Below are 21,682 nucleotides of genomic sequence, written 5' to 3'. Positions count from 1 at the left end.
TCTTTAAATAATGTCTTAAAGCAAAGGTTTTATCCTTGGATGTTGATGGGGACTGAAGAAATATGGATTGAGCATGGATTGTATTCTAGGTGTGCCATTAACTCACTGGCTGACCTTATTTCTCTCGACCACTGCCTGGAAGGAGGCTGTAGTGAGGTGGGGGTTAGTGTCCTCTCCCAAGTTACAAGTGACAGAACAGGAGGAAAGGGCCTGAAGTTGGAAGAGGCTGCCCAGAGAAGTGCTTGAGTCAGCATCTTGTAAAGTGTTTAAAAGATGTGTAGATGTGGCACTTAAGGATGTGGTTTAGAGATGGACTTGGCAATATTTGGTTTAGGTTTGGGACTTGGTGATCGTCGAGGTATTTTCCAATTTGACCTCGTTGCATCTAACTCTTTTTGTAATACATCTTCAATGTGATTTTATTAGTTAAATTAGTTTTGTGTCAGAATACGTAAAGCCTGGCTCTCACCCCTTTGGGCTGTCTGTAATCCAGTCTTAGATTTAGACTGTGTCCTTTTCTCTGTTTGGGGTACTTAGAGTGCCATACCTCATGTTACCTCAGTTATATTTCTATCTATGTACGTTTATCAGATTAAATTATCTGTTAGATTTATTGACCTCAAGTAATACACATTATGTGAGTGTAATATTTCTCAGTGTTCCAGGCTTGAAAATAAGTTCCAGGTTGGACCCTTCTAGTCAATGCAACGTATTGATCTGTCATAGCAGATATGCTAATCTGAAAAATAATTTGATTCCCTGACAAACCTTGAGGTGAAATTTGGTTGCTGGTTGACAAAGGTGACATCATTAACACACACCTTTTTTTTCTCTCCCTTCTAAAGAAAACTCTTTTTAACTGGGGAAAAGACTGTTTTTTAAATCACGCTGCATATGAGGGGTTTGGAGTGGAGAAAGAGGCACTGGAATCACCCACTGTAACTGTTCAACCCTGTCAAATGAGACCTTGAAGGACTTTCTGAATAAACTAGTTTCTCAGCAGTGAATGAGTTTTAAGCATCAGTTGTCTTGGTTCTTTTGCAGAATCATTTTAAATATTTTTTTCAAGGAGTGATGGTTCATTTTGAAGCACATACCATTTTCAAGGAGTGGTGGTTCATTTTGAAGCACATACCAGTGTGACTTTGCTTAGCAGGCCCAAGTTTTTAGAAAAGTGGAACTTCTAAAAGGGTAAAAGAATTTCTGTGGTAATCTACTGAATGATGGTAGATACTGTACCTGTTCTCTATGTATACAATGACTGAGCAAGAAACTTCTGAAATCTGCTGGGGCTGGGTGGAATAAAAAGCCATTGTTTGCCACTTCCTCTCCTTGATTCCCTCACCTCGCCTCAGAAATGTTTGGAAGTCATTACAGTGAATGTTACATTATGTGACTTCCAGCTACACTTTGCTGATACTTGTAGACATTAGTCCTCAAAAGATCAGCTTCAATTTCTAGCTCTAATTAGAGGTGTTTCTGTTAATTTCAGTATACCATTGACCTGATTTCAGTGACTTTCAGGTCATGGTTTTTTTTTTTAATGTTCTTTATGAAATTTATGAGTCAAGAATGATTTCTTGTTTACATCAATCTGTTTAAAATAGACAAATTAACAGTTGCATTTAACAGTGTCTATAAATCAAAGAAAGATGTAGTTAAGAGGAAAAGCACTTCCATTTCTCTGGCATAGAGTAGAAAGGTAAGACCAATCTGTGTCAATATCTTTAATTATAAAGTGACTGAATTATTGCTGCAGTTATGCTGCAGTGTAAGACCTTGAATCTAAATTAGTCTTTTAAAGAAATGATTGCTGAACAGCTGTTACCTAAAACGCTTTATCGCAGCTTTGTAGAATTGTAAATTCTTCATGCTGTTATTTTTGCTGGCATGAATTAACGCTGTGGGTTATGATATTAAATTTTACTGCTGTGTTCTAGGAGTTTGTTATATGATCTTACCTGTAAGCACCAATTTTGAGTTTAACTCGTCAATGCCTAAAGAACGTGACCGTGTAGAACCTGTCATGTTAAGGTAGTTTTGCTCCTGATTGCTTTCAAAGCAGCAGAGACAGAGTGTGTGATAAAGCCATTATCTAAACGCTGAAGTAGTATATTGGAAATTAAAAGCAAGAAATGCTGTGCAGTTTGTAAATTGCATTTTCATACTGAGGTAGCAAAATTACCTAGGGAATATTGTTACAAAGGGGATTCTAAAGTGATAGAATTCGCTTAACTTTTCTCTGAGTCTACAGGTTTCCTTCAGTCCTTGATTTGGTCTTCTACTTGTATTTCTGTGGAGAATATCCTTTGGAGAAAAAGCAGCTAGTGTTGAATCTTTTTTTGATGATAACATTAATGGCAATGAGTTCTTGCTCACTTTCAAATTTACAAAGGTGCAGAGGGGATTATGTGATTATATGAACATCCCTAGTCTTTGTTTGTCTTGTTTCAGTGTTCAGGCGTAAGCTAGCTGGTTCTTCTCAAACTCGTCTTGCTTAAGCTCTGCTTTTTTCCTTTTTTTTTTTTTTTCCTTCTAGCCGCACGTAGGCTGGAAGCTCTTTGTCATTTAGCAAAGAACCTGTACATGCACATGGTGATTTGGAGGGGGTATTATAAGTAGACTTGTTTCCTTGTTTTCTTCTGTGAAAAAGGCAAAAATAAATATCCCAAAGTGTCTGGACTGTGGGTTTTTGTAAATTGCAGTTCTTAAAGGTGGTGGAGAACATTCATGTTAAAACTGTTTAGTTGCCTGACATCATGTTACATTGCGTGCCTAAAACCCCTCTCATATTGACAGGGGTGTACAACACTATGCTTGTCTGTCTTCTACTTCCATTTATGACCAAAAAATCATGTTTTGTTGGTCTTTCTGTCATACTAGCAATGACCATCCCTGCCAGGCATGATCTGAGTTCAAGTACCAAACAATCTGCTTTCATTCACGAAGTTAGATGAGCAGCATCACTTTGTGCTTGTGCCATGATGAAAAGACCGCTTGTAGAGAATGTAGATGCTGCCCCTTTTGGTAGAGTGCCAAAACTCTTTGGTGATACAGACTATACTTAATATTGTACTAGACTGGTCTTCATGGGTTCCAGGCCACACTGACCTGTAGTGCTGGTGAAAAAAATGCTGAATACATGGGATCAGAGTCCCATGTGAGGTATCAGTCTCCTGAATTCTGATCCTGTTTGCCTGAACTGTTTGTACCACACCAAAGGAGAATTTTGTCCTTAAATGTGCATATGTGAAGATGGGGAAATAGATGTAATGACACAAAAGATCAGACTAGTACTGTTGATCCAATTGAGTGGGATTTGTCATTGCTTTGCTTTGTTTCGCTGTCTCTACCTGGACTTGACTGGGGTAATTACATAGGCAATCCCTCAAGTTATTAAATTCTATCTAGCAGATGAACTGCAAGTGCGTTCTGCTGTTTGGATCTGCAGTATAAGATCATCATGTTGTGTATTGATACCTGGGCAACAAGATAATGTTTCCCCATCAGCCTCCCTGGTTTGCCCTCTCCCTTTCTTCCTCTTGATGCCAAGGCAGTAAGATAATGCTTGAGCTATGCAAAAAGCTGCAGCTATGCTGAAAGAAGTAGTTACTTTGTAACAGGGTATGTGAAGAATGCACTTTTTAGAGATCAGCAAATTTAGCACAATGAGTGGCAAAACGCTAACCACTGGCTGTTTGAGCAGACAAGCTTATAAAGCATATGCAGAAGCAGAGGTGAAAAGTTCAAGCCAGAGGAAGACTCCAGAGCCTTCATCCAACATGACCACCTGGAGGCTGATGATCACCTTGTGCAGAAACCGTGCATGTTCTGCAAGGGCTTACATAATCATGTAATTAGAAAATATGTTGCAATATGAAGGTTAGGCAAGTATAATGTGTGCATTAAGTAAAGAAAGTATAAAAACTTGTTCTGTGCGAAGAATGGAAGAGGGAGTTTGTGGTGGAGCTGTCCCCCTCGCTCCTGGCATTGAATGAACAAATATTAGCTCTGTAGGCCTTACACTATGGATTACTAGTTTTTTGCCTAGTTTTTGTGCATCAGTATGACAACAAGATTCTTTACCATGAATATATATGAAGCCGAACAGATTTGGCTTCCTTCAGCTGGGTGGTGTGAAAGTTGCATCATGTGTGTCATCTGTGTGACCTTTTCAAGAGACACAGTACTCTTTCTGTCTCGGGAGCAGTCATCTTGTTGCTGTGCTTGTGTTGTGAAACTCAGCCCTTGTATCTTACTGTACCTATCAGCTTCTGTTTAAGACTCTCACTATCCTTTGAGTTTTGCCAGTTTGTCACAAACACTGTACCACATGCTGCATGTGTATATGCTCTGTCTTATGGCATTGGTTATTTAACAGTATGCCTGAGGGACATCATCTCCCGTAAGGGGTAATTCTGTCAGACTGCTTGCTTTCTTCAAAAATGATACAGCTGTGCGTTTCTTTTTCACTGGGCTTAGCTTTAACTGCTTCTACTCAATTGCAAAACAAAATGACCTCTCCTCCATGTCCTAGACTAAAAACTAAGTTATTTTGAAGAGTGCGATTTTAAAATTTATTTTATAAAGGTGTTTGTATAGCTGGAGACTAAGCAACAGTGTTATATCTGCTTTTCTAACTGTAGGTGCTACTGATAAATCTCTCCTCCTGAATTGTCCTCTTGGATCTATTTGTGCTTTTGTTTATCTCTGACTAAAAAACACATCAACATACTTAAAATATTGATAATTTGTTTTTCAGTTTTGCATATCTACTTTCTACATGCTAAATAGACACGAGGAATGCGTGTACATAGCTCCCGTGCTTTCAAGTCGATAATTTTGTTATTGTGGCGTAGTTCATGGAAGACTCAGAATAGCATATAAATATTTTCATCCATTGCAAAGCAGTATTTTGTTAAATTACTTAATGCTTTTAGCAGTGACTGAATATTAGAGGAATATTACTTAAGTCATAGTTATTTACTTGCGGACCTGTGTGTAAGGCAACCTGTTCACTTGAGCAGACTGCGTCCTTTGTGAACTGATGTATCTGAGCCTGAAAATATGTCCCTGTGGTAGTAAAGCACTCCAGTCTCTACCTCGTCTTTACCTGACTCCTGGTCTGGTTATTTTTCTCTTACTAGGAATGTGTTGATTTTGTTTGGCCTGTCAAGGATAAAAATGTGCTCTTGTTCTTGAGTCACAGCACTGCTCTAAGTGCAATGCCATTAAAAGATCTAGTGTGGTAAGTTTCTTTGTTGTGGTTGTTGTCTTTAAGACCACATGTAATGTTCCACATCTCTATCATTGAATGCTATAAAAGACCAGTAAAGCTGTAAACTGATTTTGCTTTGTATAACCTTTCAGAAGAGAAAGACTTGGTGAGGGAGAGGGGAAAAACAAGACCCCAGTTCTGTTTTAACCAACTGCTCTGACTGGGAAGCATTATAATATAAAGTTCTATAAATAAATCCTTGGAGGTGTCTTACAGCAAGTCATTCAACCTTTTAGTATTGGAGTACTGGAAGAGCTGAACACTAGATTGTAGTTTGCATGGAATTTCTTCTCCTTTATAAAAAAAATCTCTGAATAGGTTATCAACGTTGATATTTAGTGTGGTTAAGTAGGTGCTTACTTAAGAACCTGCTTTAGCATTTGCTTTCAAACTAGACCCCACAACTTTTTATGAAAGAAATACTGGTATTTTTAGACTTCTGTACTGTAGGTATCCAGTAAGATGAAGACTTTGTGAGAAGACTCATGTCTGTATGTTGAGTTTGTTACACCGTTATGGTATCCTTAATTGGTTGTGTGGAAGTCTTTTTTCACTAATTAGTCAGATGACTTGGATTGGTGAGGTGTTCTGATATACAAAATGGGAAACTTTTCACTTGCTGTTATAGTAAATTGTACTGCTGAATTCCACAACTTAAATGAAAAGTAAAATACTGGCTTGAACTATCCCACTAACTTCTGTCTTTTTCAAAGAACAAAACCTGAATCTGAAATTGCCTGGTTACCTGCTTGATGATGGTGTTTTGTATGGAGCAATTGCAAAGCATCCAACATCTGTTCTTAAGTGGAAATAAACTTGATGTTGCTTTCCTGCATTTTTTTAGTGGAGTGTATATGAGTTTGACATGAATCTTGAATTTCCACTCAAAGCATAGAATGCAGGTGGTTTTCATTCTAAGAAGATTATGTAGTCTCCTGCCATATTAGAAGAGCTCTATGATGGTATTTGTGTGTTGCTTAAGGCTTAGTGATTTAAGTAATCTGTATGAAAAAGGAATAAATTTTCATGTTCTTCTCTACTAGTTGCAGTTTCAGACCATATGTTAGTGTTTTCTCTTGCAATTTTGCTCACTTAAGCACAGAAGTATTATACCAAACCTTGCTAAATGCAAAATCATGAGCTTTTGCAAATGACATCAGTTAACACTTTTACTGTCTTTGTAGATATTTTGCAGAATGGAAAAAACAAGTAATAAACCCCAGTTCTATAGTGGTGTGTGGGGTAAAAGTCTGATCTATCTCTGTGGCAGGAGAACACCAGTGAGAAGACTGGGATGCAGTTCTTCAGTCTCCTGGCTGGATTGGAATATTTTGACTTAGTTGTTGTTTTCATTTATTACAAATCCTCACCCTTTAGAACATGGAATGGAATTATCATAAAAGTTCAATAGTGACCTAACATTTTTTTTAACAATTTTTTTAATATTAGAACTTACTGTGTTACTGAATACTGTGTTTTCTTGCACCTCATTTGGCTTTTATTTTTAACTTCATAACCATTCATCGAACGCTTCTTCCTCAGTTCTTGACCCTATTCAGACTAGAGCTATTGTGTGATAATATTTACTTAGCACAAATTGCTCTTTGATTCTGAGGGATGAGCCAGAGAAGATGTCAGAAGTAATGATCACAATCAGAACCATTAAAGTTGGAAGCATCTGAGATCATCATCATTACCCTAGCACCACCGTTATCACTGCCAAACCCAAGTGTTATGTCTCTGCATGCCTTTTGAACACTTCCAGGAATATTGATTCTACCACTTCCCTGGGCAGTCTTTTCCAATGCCTGACTACCCTTTCAGTGAATCAATTTTTCCTAATATCCAAACTAACCTCCATTGGTGCAACTTGAGGCCATTTCCTCTTGTCCTATTGCTTCTTAACTGAGAGAAGTGACTGACCCTCACCTTGCTATAAACTCCTTTCAGGTTGTTATAGAGAGTGACAGCCAATTATTGTTGACTTGGTGAAGTGTTTCCAAATCTGATTAATTAGGATATAGTTGTTGACAGTTGCTGTAGCTCTTGCTGTAGCTGTGTACATTAGACAGAGAGGGGACTCTAAGAGATGAGTAAGAGTCTATCTCACTAAGTATGTGACTTCACATTCTTGACATTTTCCCGCCAAGTCTGTTTTCAACCTCTTCATAAAAATGATACATGGGATCCCTGCAACACTGACTCATCAGTCACCGATGTTCTGTGCTGCTCTTTGGTTTTGTGCAAGAGCTGTACATCCTTACACTTGCTGTGTTTGTAAATGTGCAGTGGAGAGCAAATACTGGTTCAGAAACTGCTATTTTGAGTGATCTGTAGATTTTTTGGATGCTACTGTTACTAAATCTTAGTTCAGTTTCTGATCACAAGTTCATGTTCCACTTGCCACAGAGGCTTAACTTGAGACTATTCAACAATGTGAGTAGTTTGGAGTGTTGCAGCTTGATGGATAGTTTTGAATGTTTGAGGAGCTCTGTGTTCTACTGAGTTTGAAATCTCTGGATGATTTGTTGTTGGTGTTCCCACAGCCATCTTGAGAAGACACATGTCTAGAAGCTAAATTTTGAGCAGGTCATTTGTATATTTAGCTATAAAATATAATTTAGTTATGAAATATAATAAAACACAACTTGTTTCAAGCTGTGCTTGGTTCATATTTTTCCAATATTCTGTTGAAGGATCAAATGGAAGATTTAAAAAATCTGTATAACTTGCTGTGCACTGTAAACCAGAAAGGTACAACTTGCCAAGAAACTTGGTGCATTTCAAGTGTCAGGGTTCAACACTGTTTAACTTACACATGATTTTGAATAAAAATAACAATAACTGAGTTTTTTTTTTTTAACTTAACAATTTTGACATGACTACTTTCCTGTTTGATTTACAGCACTTAAATATCAAGACACTGACAGATGATGTGGTAAGACAACTTAAGTTTTACTTTGGCTCTGCTATGCAAATAACCTTACTGCTAATGCAATAGAAATAACCTTACTAATATGAGAAACTATCTTAACTTTGAGGATAATTTAGTTAATTGGCAAAGTCTCACTGAACTGGTAATTATCTGTAACATCATCAGTATGAGTAGCAAAATGTATGGATGGCTTTTAAGTATACTATAATCACAGCTAAATGAGCCTGACACTGGCAATTGTGCCAATCTACATGCAGTAAAGATATCTGTGATTGCATGTTTAATATTAAAATTACTTAGGCTGCATGGCTAGCTTAAAATAACATGTTTAACGAAGTAACATTTGCTTGTGAAACTCTAATGCTTGTTCAAACCACCTAAAGTATATTCAGTGTAACCACAAATCAGATTTTTTTCTTGCTCTTGAAGTTACTTGTTTTACTGCCTGTACTATTCTTTTGCGTGCAATAATACTTTTTCTTAAGATACGTAATTTTACAAAGTCTTCGATGTTGCCTAGGAAGTAATGTTTTGTCATCACTTTAAGATCAGCTGTTATGACTTCAGTGGTATACACAGTTCTTGCTGAGGTACTTCTGTTTGTAGCTGGGAGCTGAAGTGCAGAGAGGTTTATACCTATCAGTCCTAGTCTGACTTAAATTACCTGTTTCTATTTCTTTAGCAGAGTTTCATTGGATGGAAATTGTTTTTAAGAAATTTGAATCTGACTGGCTGATAACACAAGTTTGATTCTATAAACTTGTATAATCTTGGAGAGCTAAGGAAATACTGTCATCTCTCTGAAAGCAAAAGTATTTTTTGACAACTAGAAAACAAGTTTTGAAAGGGTCATAAGGGTTATAGGTGGGATGCACTTGCTATTTGTTTTTGTGAGGCTTTTTCTTTCCTGTTAAAGAGGCTAGACTGCTGCCTTATTGCACTTGTACTTTACAGAGCTTATTGGACTTGTCCAGCTTGTAATTGTAGCCCCAAAAAGTCAGCAGGTTTATTGCGGATTTATGGGATAAGGACAGAAAGCCTGTCAGCTCTGTAGTAAACAAACTTTTCCCCAACTCCTTATATTTCTCAGAGCATGCCAAAGGCCCCTTCACAGAGTAATGAAACCTCATTTGCAGATTAGTACCAAACTGATCATATGAATATAGATATTTTAAAAAGGAAAATGACAGGTATTTGGTAAAAGGCTAACAGTAAAAAAAAAATGAAACACTACAGCATTTTAGATTGTTTAAATATATGTAAAGGGGGATATTCTGTTTACTTGCAGTATCATCTTGCAATGAGGGTGTGCTTTCAACGAACACATTCATATTCCCTAATACGAAAATTATTTCAATTTTCTGTTGGTTTACTCTTTCTGTGTGTGATTCTAGGACAAGGACAAAATTTGTAGTAAGGGAAGGTAAAGAAGTTGAAGGTTTAAGATTACTTGATTTTGTAGCTTTCAATCAAATTATATATTTCCTTTCTTCTCATGGGCAATCACTTGCATGCAAACTTACTGCTACATTATGCTTTATGAAATATTTGTGTTTCCCAAGCCATTTCTTGCAAATACAGTTGTATGTTGGAACCTGTTTTTTTTGTTTTTAATTTAAGTATGTTAGCAGCATGCTGTGAATCTAAAACCCAGACTACTTTTCAATATTTAAATTGAATTATTTGTGAGATGCTGATGAATTGTCTACTTTTAATGACAAATCCTCATTAAGTTCAGAAATACCTTGCTTTTTTACACATGTGCTTCTTTTAGCTTGCTGGTTTATATCTGCATAGATTGCAGTTGCATTCTTACTCCACAGAGGAGTGGAAAGCAGGTAGCTGAGATATCAAATGTCTCTCTCAAGTGCTCCACATTTCAAGAATCACAGAATCATCAATATTGGAAGATACCTTCAAGTTCATGTAGTTCTACTGTCAACATAGCACCACCATAATCACCCCTAAACCATACCAAGTACCACATCTAGATGCCTCGTGAACAATTCCAGAGATGGTTATTCCATCATGCTCCTGGGCAACTCATTCCCATGCTTAACCACTCTACCAGTGATTTTTTTTTTTTTTTTTCTAATGTTGAATCTGAACCTCGCCAGGTACAACTTAAGGCCGTTTCCTCTCATCCTTTCACTTGAGATGGTGGAAGAGGCCACCTCCCACCTTGCAAAAACCTTTTTTCGGGTATTTGTAGAGAGCAATGACATCTCCCCTGAACCTCTTCTTCTCCAACATAAACATCCCCAGCTCCCTCAGCTGCTCCTCACAGGACTTCTTCACCAGCTGCATTGCCCTTCTCTGGGCACATTCCAGCACCTCAATGCCTTTCTTGTAGTGAGGGGCCCAAAACTGAACACAGGATTTGTGGTGAAGCCTTGTCAGAGCATCGCCAGGGGGATGGTAACAGCCCTGCTCCTACTGGCCACACTATTTCTGATACAGGCCAGGATGCCATTGGCTTTGACCACCTGGGCACGTGCTGGCTAATGTTCAGCCACTGTCAGCCAACACCCCCAGTTCCTTTTCTGCTGGGCCATGTTCTAGCCACTCTGACCCCAGCCTGTAGCTCCACAAGGGGTTTTGTGACCCAAGTTCAGGATCTGGCATTTGGCCTTATTGAATGTCAGGCTGCTGCCCTCCGTTCATTGATCCAGTCTGCCCAGATTCCTCTGCAGAACCTTCCTGCCCTTCAGCAGATCAACACTTGTCACCCCAATGTGCACACTGATTGAGTGAACACTGAACCCCTTTGTCCATATCACTGATGAAGATATTAAACAGGACTGGCCTTGGGGAATCCCACTTATGACTGACTACCAGCTTAATGAAGCACTATTTCCTACCACTCCCTGGGGTCAGCCATCCAAGCAGTTTTTCACCCAGCAAAGAGTGCACTTATCCAAGCAATGAGCAACCAGTTTCTCCGTGAGAGTGCTGTGGGAAATGGTGCAAAATTCCTTAGTGATGTCTAGGGAGGCACCATCCACAGCCTTTCCCTTATCCACTGAGTAGGTCAAATGGTCATAGAAGGAGATCAGGTTGATCAAGCAGGACCTGCCTTTCCCAAACCCATGTTGGCTGGGCCTTATGTCCTGGTCCTGAACATTCTGGGTTATGACACTCAGGATGATCTGTTCCATGACTTGCCCTGGTACCTAGGTTAGTTTGACAAACCTGTGGTTCCTTGGATCATCTTTACAATCCTTTTAGGGGGCCTTATATTTGCTAATTTTCAGTCAACTGGAACTTCTCCAGATAATCAGGACCACTGGTAAATGTTTGAAAGCAGATTGGTGAGCTCTTTTACCATCTCCCCCATTATTCTCTGATACATCTCATCCAGGTCCAAAGTCTTATGGGTATTTAACTTGCTTAGCAAGCAAAGTTCCTCCTGGTTTATAGGAGCTTCACTTGGCTTCCCATCCCTAACTTTCATTTCTGGGAGTTGGATTTCCTGACCATAACTGTTTTTGGTATTAAAGACTGAGGTAAAGAAGGCATTAAATACCTCAGCCTTTTTGTCATCCTTGGACATTACACTACAATCTGCAAGCAGCAAAGGATGGAGACTCTCCATAGCCATACTTTGCTGGCAGTGTATTCATTGAAGCTTTTGTTGTCTGTAACAACAGTGACCTGGTTCCAGTTTGGCTTTGACTCTTCTACTTTTTCTCCTTACGTAACCTTACAACACTCTTGTAGTCCCCCCAAGTTATTTTACCCTCCTTGCAGAGGTGATACACTTTACCCTTCAGAATTGACTCCGAAGGGACTTTGTCAGTCCATTTCCTAAAAAGGTCAGAGTCTGTCTGCTGGAAGCACAAAGTGGTAGTTCTGCTGGTGCCCATCCTTACTTTATTCAGAATTGAGGACCTGGCACCCCAAGCAGGGACCTATCTCCATTCTACCTGTCTCTTAGGTCTTCTCCTGCCTGTTGGGGGAGGATCTTCCACTTCCTGAGATGCCAGTTTGCTGGCATGCCTGCCTCAGTGTTGGGAGGGAGAGAGACTAAGACTCAGAAAGGTTAACTAAACCTGCATATTAACAGAATTTTATTAAAATATATCTCATGTAGACAAAAAAGAAAAGCATACTAAAATTCCTTAGAGCATCGAATCATACTGATTTCATAGCAACTGCTTTAAGGCTAAGAAAGGCTGTATAATTTTCAGTATATAGAGAAATAAGATTCAGAGTGTCTACACATTTAGGATGTGATTGTGCACAGGTCTACATTCTATAAATTTTAGATTGGTAAAATAATCTCTGAGATTGAGCATATTAGGAATAAGAAGTCATTTTATCAAAGGGATTCTTCAATGTATCTTGATTTATGCAAGCCTTGCTTCTCCTAAGACCTCCACTGCTAGCAGTGGAATTTCTCACATACTAAGAAGTTAATCTTGTAGAGCAATTTGACTGTCAAAGAAAGACTATACTTTTTTAATCTTCTGGAGCTTCAAGGAGGAAAAATATGTTAAGAGGTCTTTGACTCAGAGTCATTGGAAGTAACTTCTTTGATCTTCTGAGAGGTATTTTTGCTGGTTAAGTGGGTTTCTTCAAGTTCTGAAGATACTGAAATAAGTTGTTGCAACCCAGTTCATTGAGTCTGTTCCCTATCCAGTAGGAATAATAATTATTTCAAGTGAAGATACAGGATTTGTTCCATTTTGTATTCTCCTTTTGCTCCTTCCTATATTGTTAATGTTCCCCTTTGTCATCTGTCAGCATTTGAGTTTTACAGCAGGCTTTCATGACTGAGCTGTTGGCTTCTGTGACTAAAATGACTGGCAAAATATCTGGGAGACTGAGCTATTCTTTAGTGCTTGACAGATTTTTAAGATGTGAAAGTGTGTTTACTGAGTGTATAAATAGCAGGCAGTCACAAATGTGGACTTGAAAATAAGGGGTGGCAGTACTTTTTGTCCTAAATATCTATAAGGCAGAGTGAGAAGAACATCTGGAAAAAGAGCAAAAGCTATAAGCAATACTCTTGGCTTTATGCCTTCACTCAGGAAAGGAATATTTTGTACCTGTATATATTTCATATCAGAACTCTGCTAAAAGACTGTGCTCAGTGATCACCATCAGTGTCTTGATAGTCCATTTATGTATATTTATATGTATGTGAATTTGTGTCTCTTCTTGAGAATGGGAGTGGAAGAAAGAAGGCTGTTTAGTACTTCTAGTAACATATTTTAGGTTAAACCATAATAATTCTGTAATGCTCTGTCTTCATCATGAGGTATCAGAAGTTGTGAACTCAGAAAGAAGCCTATGGGGAAGATACCTGTGTCAGGGACTGAAGATGGCTCTAGGGCTTGGCACATTTGGTGTGCGATTGTGCACGTCCGCAAGATAACGTAGAAGAACTTAGTGTTTAGTTGGTAGGACTAACCTTCAGAAAAGAAACTATGTATCAGTGGAATTCATCCTGTGAAAGGGGAACAATAAAGCTGTTGTTGGCATGGAGGTGTGATCCTGAGCCGTTGTGACCTCATCTCTTGCGTTGGCCCCATGTGAGGTGATGTTGAAGCTGACCACTCTAGAGGGGGAGATATAAGGTGTGGTTCCAGGGTGGAGGAGATAGAATGACATTATGCACACTGTTTTCATTCTGGGGATGCCCTGAAAGTGTGCTGCCCTCCTGCCCCTCCCACTCAGGAGCCGTGTTCCATCTCCTCCTCCTGCTCAGCAACTTCTCCAGCATTCAGGGGTCGGTATGTATTTATTGCTAACATGACTAATAAAATTGATTTGCTTTGCTATTCTGACTGTGTCTTGATTTTTTGTGCACAGACATCCTCCTGAACCCGTAACAAAACCTTTCTACATCTTTCTTCACTCCCCCTTTCAATTATTCTCCTCCGGGCTGATTACAGTAGCCTTTGACAATTTTGAAGATTGTGAATGTGTTTTGAATACCCTTGAAACCAACCTCATCCTTTTTCTGGGAACCAGAATGTTGTTGCATATGGTTCAGGTCTTGTTTAAGGTCAGACTCTTAATTAAGAACATCACCCAGACATTTACCCAAAACCTGGATAGTTTGTAGCGGAGGAGTCTTTGCGACTGTATGGGCCAGTATCTAGGGCAGTGGTCTGTGTTTGCACTTTGCCCCTTACAAGTGCATAATCCAGAAAAACTAGTAAAAGTTTTGGCCTTGGAAAATGTGTTCTGCCACGCTGGCAACCCAGGAAGACCCAAACCACTGCAATGTGCTGGGGCCTGGCCCAGGCCTACCGTGCCATGACCAGTGCTGCCCAGTGCCCTCAGGAGGGAAAGAAGGTCTCTTGAATCTGACAGTGAGACACCAGGCCCTGCGGCTGCTCCAACCACTGTGATGGACACTGTAGTTAGTTCAACCCTGATGACAAATAGCGCCACTGAAGCAGAGAAACAACATGTGCTGGTGTCACTTGCCCCTGTACACAAGCAGAAGAAATGCATATGAAAGTCATCCTTCAAGAAAGTTTTAGCAAAAGTAGTCAAAGAGAAAAAGGAGGTAGGAGAGGGTGGAGAGGATGAAGAAACAGGGCCATCACAAGAGCCATTGTCAGTGCTGTTACCAAGGCTATCACTTACATTGATAATTAATGTGTTTTGATATATGCATGTGCTGGATTTCAATTTTGAGGAATTTCTTAATATAGGAATAGGTGATTTGATGGGTTAATTAAGGGGGAGATGAGGGAGGCATGGTGACAGTGAAGTAACACCTTTCATTCCTGCATGCATAGGAGCTCTGTTAGTAGGTGATGTCTTGATAAGCTGTAGTGCCAACAATTAGTCTAGCAGTAACTAATCCATTGATTCCTGCATTATCAAGTGTGTCAGTTCAATATATGCTATTTTCTTATAGAGAATGGTATAAGAAGTCCTCACTAAGATCAAAATGAGAGCACAAATGGATTTACTTTCTAGGGACCTGATTAGAAAATGTGATGAGCCATTGGATCTCTGTGTAACTTTGATTTTTCAGAGCCATGGTGTGGGCATAAAATCACTTTCTTATTTCATGGACCCTCAATGGAATAATAGTCAGCCTATGAAATAAGCCAATAAAACTTTGCCATTCGTCCCTGATGGTTGCTTGATTTTGACTCATACAGATATTATTCTTAATAATAAGTCCTAGAGTGCTGTTCCTGTATGCATCTATATGTATCCATTGGTAAAATAAATACCAAAAAATAAAAAAGATAGAAGGGCAAACCTGCTTTGAACTGTAGTGAAACTTTGTATCAAAGCTAAGCTTAGCTATAGCCTGTTGGTTAGCCTGATTTAAAATGTTTTCATGTAACATGGAAGATTATTGAACTTTTTTTTACTGTTTCCTCCTCTATGCACTTGGATCGCCAGCAGCATCAGTGGTAGATTTCATTACACCCAAGCAATGAAATTTCTATTCTTTCTGTATAGTGCTTTCTGTGGACCATGAAATTATTTGCCTGTATGGAATACTGAGAGGTATTAACTTTTCTGAAGCACTATCAATGTATAATTCAAAAGGGAAGTATATGTAGAATATCCACACTGTTCTGCTGTGCAAGTCTTGTCAATTCCCTTTTACTAATGTATGGGAATCTTCTTTTTAGACTGCATTGTTTAAAATTATTGGAAGTAATTAGTTTGACACATATTTAAATGTGATTATAATCCTATTATCTCAATTTGTCTTACATGTTCTGCTGATCAAATATATTCCAAGATGTGCTTTCCTCTAGGATGAATGGTATAGGATTTGGTGAATATGGGGAATATGAATGTTACAGTGTAATGTATAATGATGCAAAACATCTACTATACATTCAAGAGAAGCTTAAAACCAAAACATAAAGTTAAAATGAGAACAAGTGAGATATCTGTTTTCAAGAAGGAATAGACTCTTCTCCCTGAATAAGGGCTGTCTGTTTTTATTGGACTTCTGGGACTGCATGGGTTATTTCATGGTGGTTCTACCTGACCAGAACTGCTGTTGCTGCAGGTATATGGAGCAGGAGAAGGAAGAGGTGACACTTGGGGAGCACAGACTGTAAAGAAGGGACTGAGATTTTTCAGGAGATACTGGAAAAGGAATTTAGAGCACAGCTGTCTTAAACCTAATTTGTTCTCTGTTCATTGATTCTTGGACCGAAATCCATTATTTCAACCCAAGTGTCTTCCCTCTATACCTGTTTCAAGTCTGTTTGTGAACCATCTGCAAAAACAATGGCTTGTGTCTTAGGTTATGCACTTTATAGCGAGGATGTGGGGGCAGAAGGTACTGGTTAATTCATTCTTTGGAGCAGGCATGCTACCTTTCATTGGTGCTTTGTGAAAGACGTTGCTTGGAAAGAAAACTCATAGGAAATTTTTTACAATTCCAGTCTAGCCACTTCAGTTTGAAGTCTGGCTTCATCCCCCCATGCTTACCATAGACTTCTGATTTTAAAAGCAGGAAGGGAAATTGCTTTCTAGTCAAGATATAAGATGGTTTTTGCCACTGATGACTGCACTACTAGTGATGTTACCCTCCCTTTTGCTTTTGTTGCATTCTTTGTCTTCCTGGGTCTTGCCTATGTAATTATTCCTGTAGAGTATACTCTTCCTCATTGCTTGCTGGTTTGATGTGACACAGAAGGGCCCCGTCATCCATGCTGAGCTCTTTTATGCTTATGCTGTACTAATTTTTGGCTTTTGCATGTTCTACAGCCATCTGTGACTAGCTTACAATCTATGTTCCAAAAACTGTTTCTTTTCAATTTTGAACAGGAAGAATTAAAGTCTTTATATTTTTTCCTCTAAACCTCTCTTCATGGATGGCTGATAGTCATTTCTTGCTCTGACTAGAGTGGAACACTTGTACCCAATTTTTGCTACTTATTTTCTTTACTCTCTCTGATCTTAATTCCACAGATGCTATAATAATTTTTCTTACCATTTAGTTTGGCAACTGATGTACTTGTCTCAAGATACTTATCCTAAAGATATATTGAAACCTCAGAATATTTTTGCATAGCATTCCAAGACAGAAGTCTGTTGATATGGTTGAAATCTTGTCCAAAATCTCTTACATATCAAATGTTTCCATAACTTTCTTTTGTGTTGACAAGTGTGTTGCTGTATATCTGTTCAAAAGGGTGCTACAATGATGATGATGTAGTGCATCTCATAATGTGTCAGCTGCTTTTGGCTTCTGTTGGTCCTTGCCCATGTACCTTAAAACACACAATCTCCAGCATTGAAAATGTGTAAAGTTTCACTTAGTAACTCTCAACTCGAAGTTGATAACCAGGTAAAAATCCCACAACCCAAACCACTTTTCTAAAGAAGGCTTTTGGCTGTTGAAAGGGTTAATAAAGCCAGAGTGATTTATGTGTGCTGAGGATTAGCCATAAGGATCATTCATGAAGTCATAAATGTACTCTAAATAACTTTAATAGAGGAGCCAATGGTTTCTCCAAAATGAATTTCTAAATAATTGGAACAAAGACACTAAATTTTGTATTACGTGATGCAAAAAGAAATAGAAGTAGAAAGAAAATAAATAGAATTGTGTCTTAGTTATGCTAACTTGTCTTTTAATAAAAAGTAGTTTCTTTGCGTATCTATATATTCTGTAGCCATGTAAGGAGTACAGCTGTTTCTCGATAACTAAAACCACTTTAAAACTACACTTTTTGGAAATAAGTCTGCTTTCTCATATTCTACATGTAACGCTTGGAAAGAATTCTTCATAAATTGGTTTTGTAGATATCTGTTCCTCCAAACTTTCTGTAAAATGCTGATGTTCTGCACGATTTCTTTCTCATGTAATGGGATTCTGGTCTGTTAAATCCAGTGCTAGGCAACTGACCATCATATGTATGTATCTTTAGGAAAAGCCTTTCGAATAAGGTGGTTAAATCACAGGTAAGCTACCACAGAAAAATAAGGATGTTCAATTTTCAAGAACACCCACCTTAATTAGGGTTACACGGAATGGAAACTGTATGTTATATGTTATACCTTTTGTGTTTTCAGCTGGATAGATTTGCCAGTATAAGAATTCCAAAAGGTAAAAAAGAAAGACCTGCTCTGCCACATATGAAGCAGTCACATTCTACAGATTGGTCATCCACACCCATGGACCAGGAGGATTTTGCTACAAAAACACTGTCAGAAAGAGAAATCATAGCACTGTTTGAAAAAATGATGGTAAGAGTCTTACACTTCTTTTTACTTTAAGAATGACAACATGCCTAAGTGATACGTGGAACACATTTTTCTGTTCATGTGTTCTAATCTTTAATTATTAACATTATTGTTGTTATGAGTTGTAATTGTGTGCTTATTAGGGTATTTTTCAGGAAATAAAGTATTGGAATTATTTTTGCAAATTTTTGGTCCAAATATATTTAAAATAGAAATTAGAAGTGAGATTATGCAACACGTTTTGAGGAGGCACAAGAAATGGGGAATCCTTCTTCCTTTTAGGATGATCTGAAACTTTTACAAAGACATTTTATGCCTTCAAATGTCACAGCCACATTTAATTCTGAATTTATATGCCATGTCACTCTTGCACAGAAAGAGAGACTTGCCTCCAAAGCAGCATTTGTCTGCAAATTTGCTTCTTTCCTTAGTTGTCATTGTTAGTGCACTACAGAAGAGCAGTCACAAAGATCATGTGGCATTCGTAGCAGCTCAATAGATTGAACTTTTTGTCGTGATGATGACATTTTGGGCAATTGAAAACTAAACATGGAATGGCCGTGAGAAAAAAGAGTGACTGAAATCTGAAGAGCACAAGAGAACATTAACAAGGAGAATGCTGCCTAGATTATTATTTCTTTTGCTGCCTCACAGCAAGTAACAAGTAACTCTTGAAATACAAAGGGACTACTAGGGACTGGCAGGTGGAGAAAGTGGAATGTGCTATGAGAGAAATACCTTTGTGGAATTTGTACATTCTAGTACTCAGTGATCATAGCTTAGTTTTGAAGAAGCTTTTGTAAAACTCTTGAAAGCTATAATTGAAGGATAACATTCAGGGTTTTCATGGTTAAGCTGGTGAAGGAAAGGAATAATTAACTGTTATCATCTTTTGTATTTGTACTTGTTGCCAAATGTTCATTTTTCCTGGTATACTTCGATGTCTTACTTCTCTTAAAAATTTCATTGTAACTGATAGTTGCTCAAATGTTAGGAAATAGGAGAGTTCCTTTTAATAAAACTTGAAGGTGTGCCTCCTTCCACACACCCCTTACATATAGGTTGTATTTCTCTACCATCCTACAGACATTCTGGTATAGGATAGTCTGTGATCTTATACTGTTCCATAAATAAATGGAAACTTTCAATAATTCCTCAGAAACCTACTACCGCGTGTCTAGTTAAATATGGATGCTTATATCCATATATCCTTAAATAATTAATTCCAGTGTTAAAACTACTTTGCAAAATATGTTAAAGTACTGATGACATCTGGACAATTTGAATGCTTTCCTAGTTTCATTGAATAACAAAGCACTTAAACTTGTATTAAGCTACTTTACCAGTGTTGTTTTATCTATAACATGTACTACAGAAAGGATTTTTCAGATTATCCACATTTGAATGGGCTGGAATAAAGCTAGTTTAGTCACAGTAGATTACATAACTAATTATATATTGTAGCCTCTAGTTTGCTGTTCTGATCAAATTAAGTGATTTGGAGGGGTGGATTGATGAACAATTTGACTGTTGTGGCCAGGCTTTTAGAACTAATTTTGTACAGAAAAAAATAGTCAATGCGTTAGTACTGAAGGTGGAAGTTTTTAAATTCTTAAGGTTTGCGGAATGTCTTACATTGTACTTAGGGTTTTCCTGGAAGCATATGACTTCCTTCTCCCAATATTTTATGCAGTAATGTCTTGTGTGGTTTTCAGGCAAAAATTATGAAAGAGCTCATAAAACCAGTCAGTTAAACATAAGTAACTGTCATTTAGCTCCTTTAATTTCTCTTAGTGCTATTAGGAAAATATCCATATGAAATGATGTATTCTTATTTTCCAAATAGGTATTGCTTACCTATAGAATATATTTCAATTATTAAAGAAATAAAGGATGGAGATGAAGTATTTTATTAACTAAGCAGTATCTGTTGTGCCCCTTATATCGTTCTAGTCTGTATAAATTAAATGTCTTAGTGAGGTTTCATTTGTTAAAAACAAGAACAAAGAAATTACTTTTTACTGCACACACAGACATAATATTTCCCATAAGTTAACCTGCTGTTATATCTAGGCTTATGGAATACAGTTTGTGTTGAGAGATTTCTTAGTTCTTTTGGGGGGAGGTTGTGTTTAGAAGTTAGATACTTCTATTTAAGTTTAGAAGCTACTTTTCAAAACAACATGAAAGAGCAAAACTGAAAGAAACTGCTTTAAATAGAAGAATGAACTTTGCAATTGCTACCTGATAACGTGAAAAGGTTTTTAGTTCAAGTTAAGTTCAAAATTAACCCTATCCCAGCTGAAACCAGGACAGGGGTTAAGCATTTTCTGCAATAACTTCTCAAAGCTTGGATTTATACAAGTGTAAATGTTTCTAGGAAATGTGCTTCATTCTCTTCTATTCAGCATGAAAGCTATTGAAAGACAAGGAAATTTAAGATTCAGTGTAGTCTAAGGATTGTCTCTGCTGTTTGTCTTTGATTTCTGACTAGGTGAAATAACTTTGATAACTATTGATACAATATCAAGATAGTTACTGACTGATTTTGTAGCTCCTGCCAAAGCTGGTGAGGATTCACCTCATGAGTCTCAGCTGAAAATAACTGCAGTAATTCTAGCTAAGCTTGGGTAATGCACATAGTAATGCTGTATGTTCTTTATATGTGTGTGCCAAAATTGTTAATTGTTCCTGAAAAATTTGGGTTTTTTTGTTTTTGGAGGTTTTTTTGGGGTTTTTTTTGTGTTTCTGTTTGTTTTGTTTTGTTTTGTTTTGTTTTTTTCCCCCTTTTATTCTTTAACCTACATCACGATGAGAAATGCCTACAAAATGCCTACAAAATAGAGAAATTTCTACAATGATCAGTGTTTCTAGGCTGGAACAGTAGAACTCCCTGTGTCAGAAATGCTAGTGACATTCAGAAGTATCACTGGTGTGGTTTTGAGTGTAGGTCTCTCTCTGCTCTTTTTGACCTCTGGATTTATGTTGGGGTGAATGAATTATGGTGGGATTTTAATAACAGTTGAAGGTTTTGATTTAATGTCTAAGAATTTGGGTGTTGCTTATTGCAAAAGTGATTATTAATTTGCAAACTAGTTCCAGCGCAAACCACATTCTGCTGCCTAAGATAAAGCATTTGGGAATAGAGGAAGAGAATTATGGAATAAATTAAAATTAAAAATTAAAATTGAAATTACAAATATGTAAAATACTTTTAAATATGTAAAATGAGGTTTGAGTACCTTTATAAATGTTTTGGGAAGTATTAAATAATG

General features: G+C 37.7%; 1 protein-coding gene across 1 annotated transcript in view; it reads left to right on the top strand.

The window, feature by feature from the left end:
- Positions 1-18,284: 18,284 nt before the first annotated feature.
- The window catches only part of DIAPH3 (diaphanous related formin 3), a 201,019-nt gene continuing 197,621 nt past the window's right edge, over positions 18,285-21,682 (top strand). The window contains exon 1 of the mRNA XM_033053447.1: positions 18,285-18,410. Coding sequence (XP_032909338.1) covers positions 18,300-18,410 — 111 coding nt within the window. The 5' untranslated portion in view covers positions 18,285-18,299. The remainder of the gene's footprint in view (positions 18,411-21,682) is intronic.

The sequence above is a fragment of the Catharus ustulatus genome, chromosome 2 (genome assembly GCF_009819885.2).
Source record: "Catharus ustulatus isolate bCatUst1 chromosome 2, bCatUst1.pri.v2, whole genome shotgun sequence".
Lineage (NCBI taxonomy): Eukaryota > Metazoa > Chordata > Aves > Passeriformes > Turdidae > Catharus > Catharus ustulatus.
Note: the sequence above shows the minus strand (reverse complement) of the source record. Positions and strands in the feature narration are given on the sequence as shown.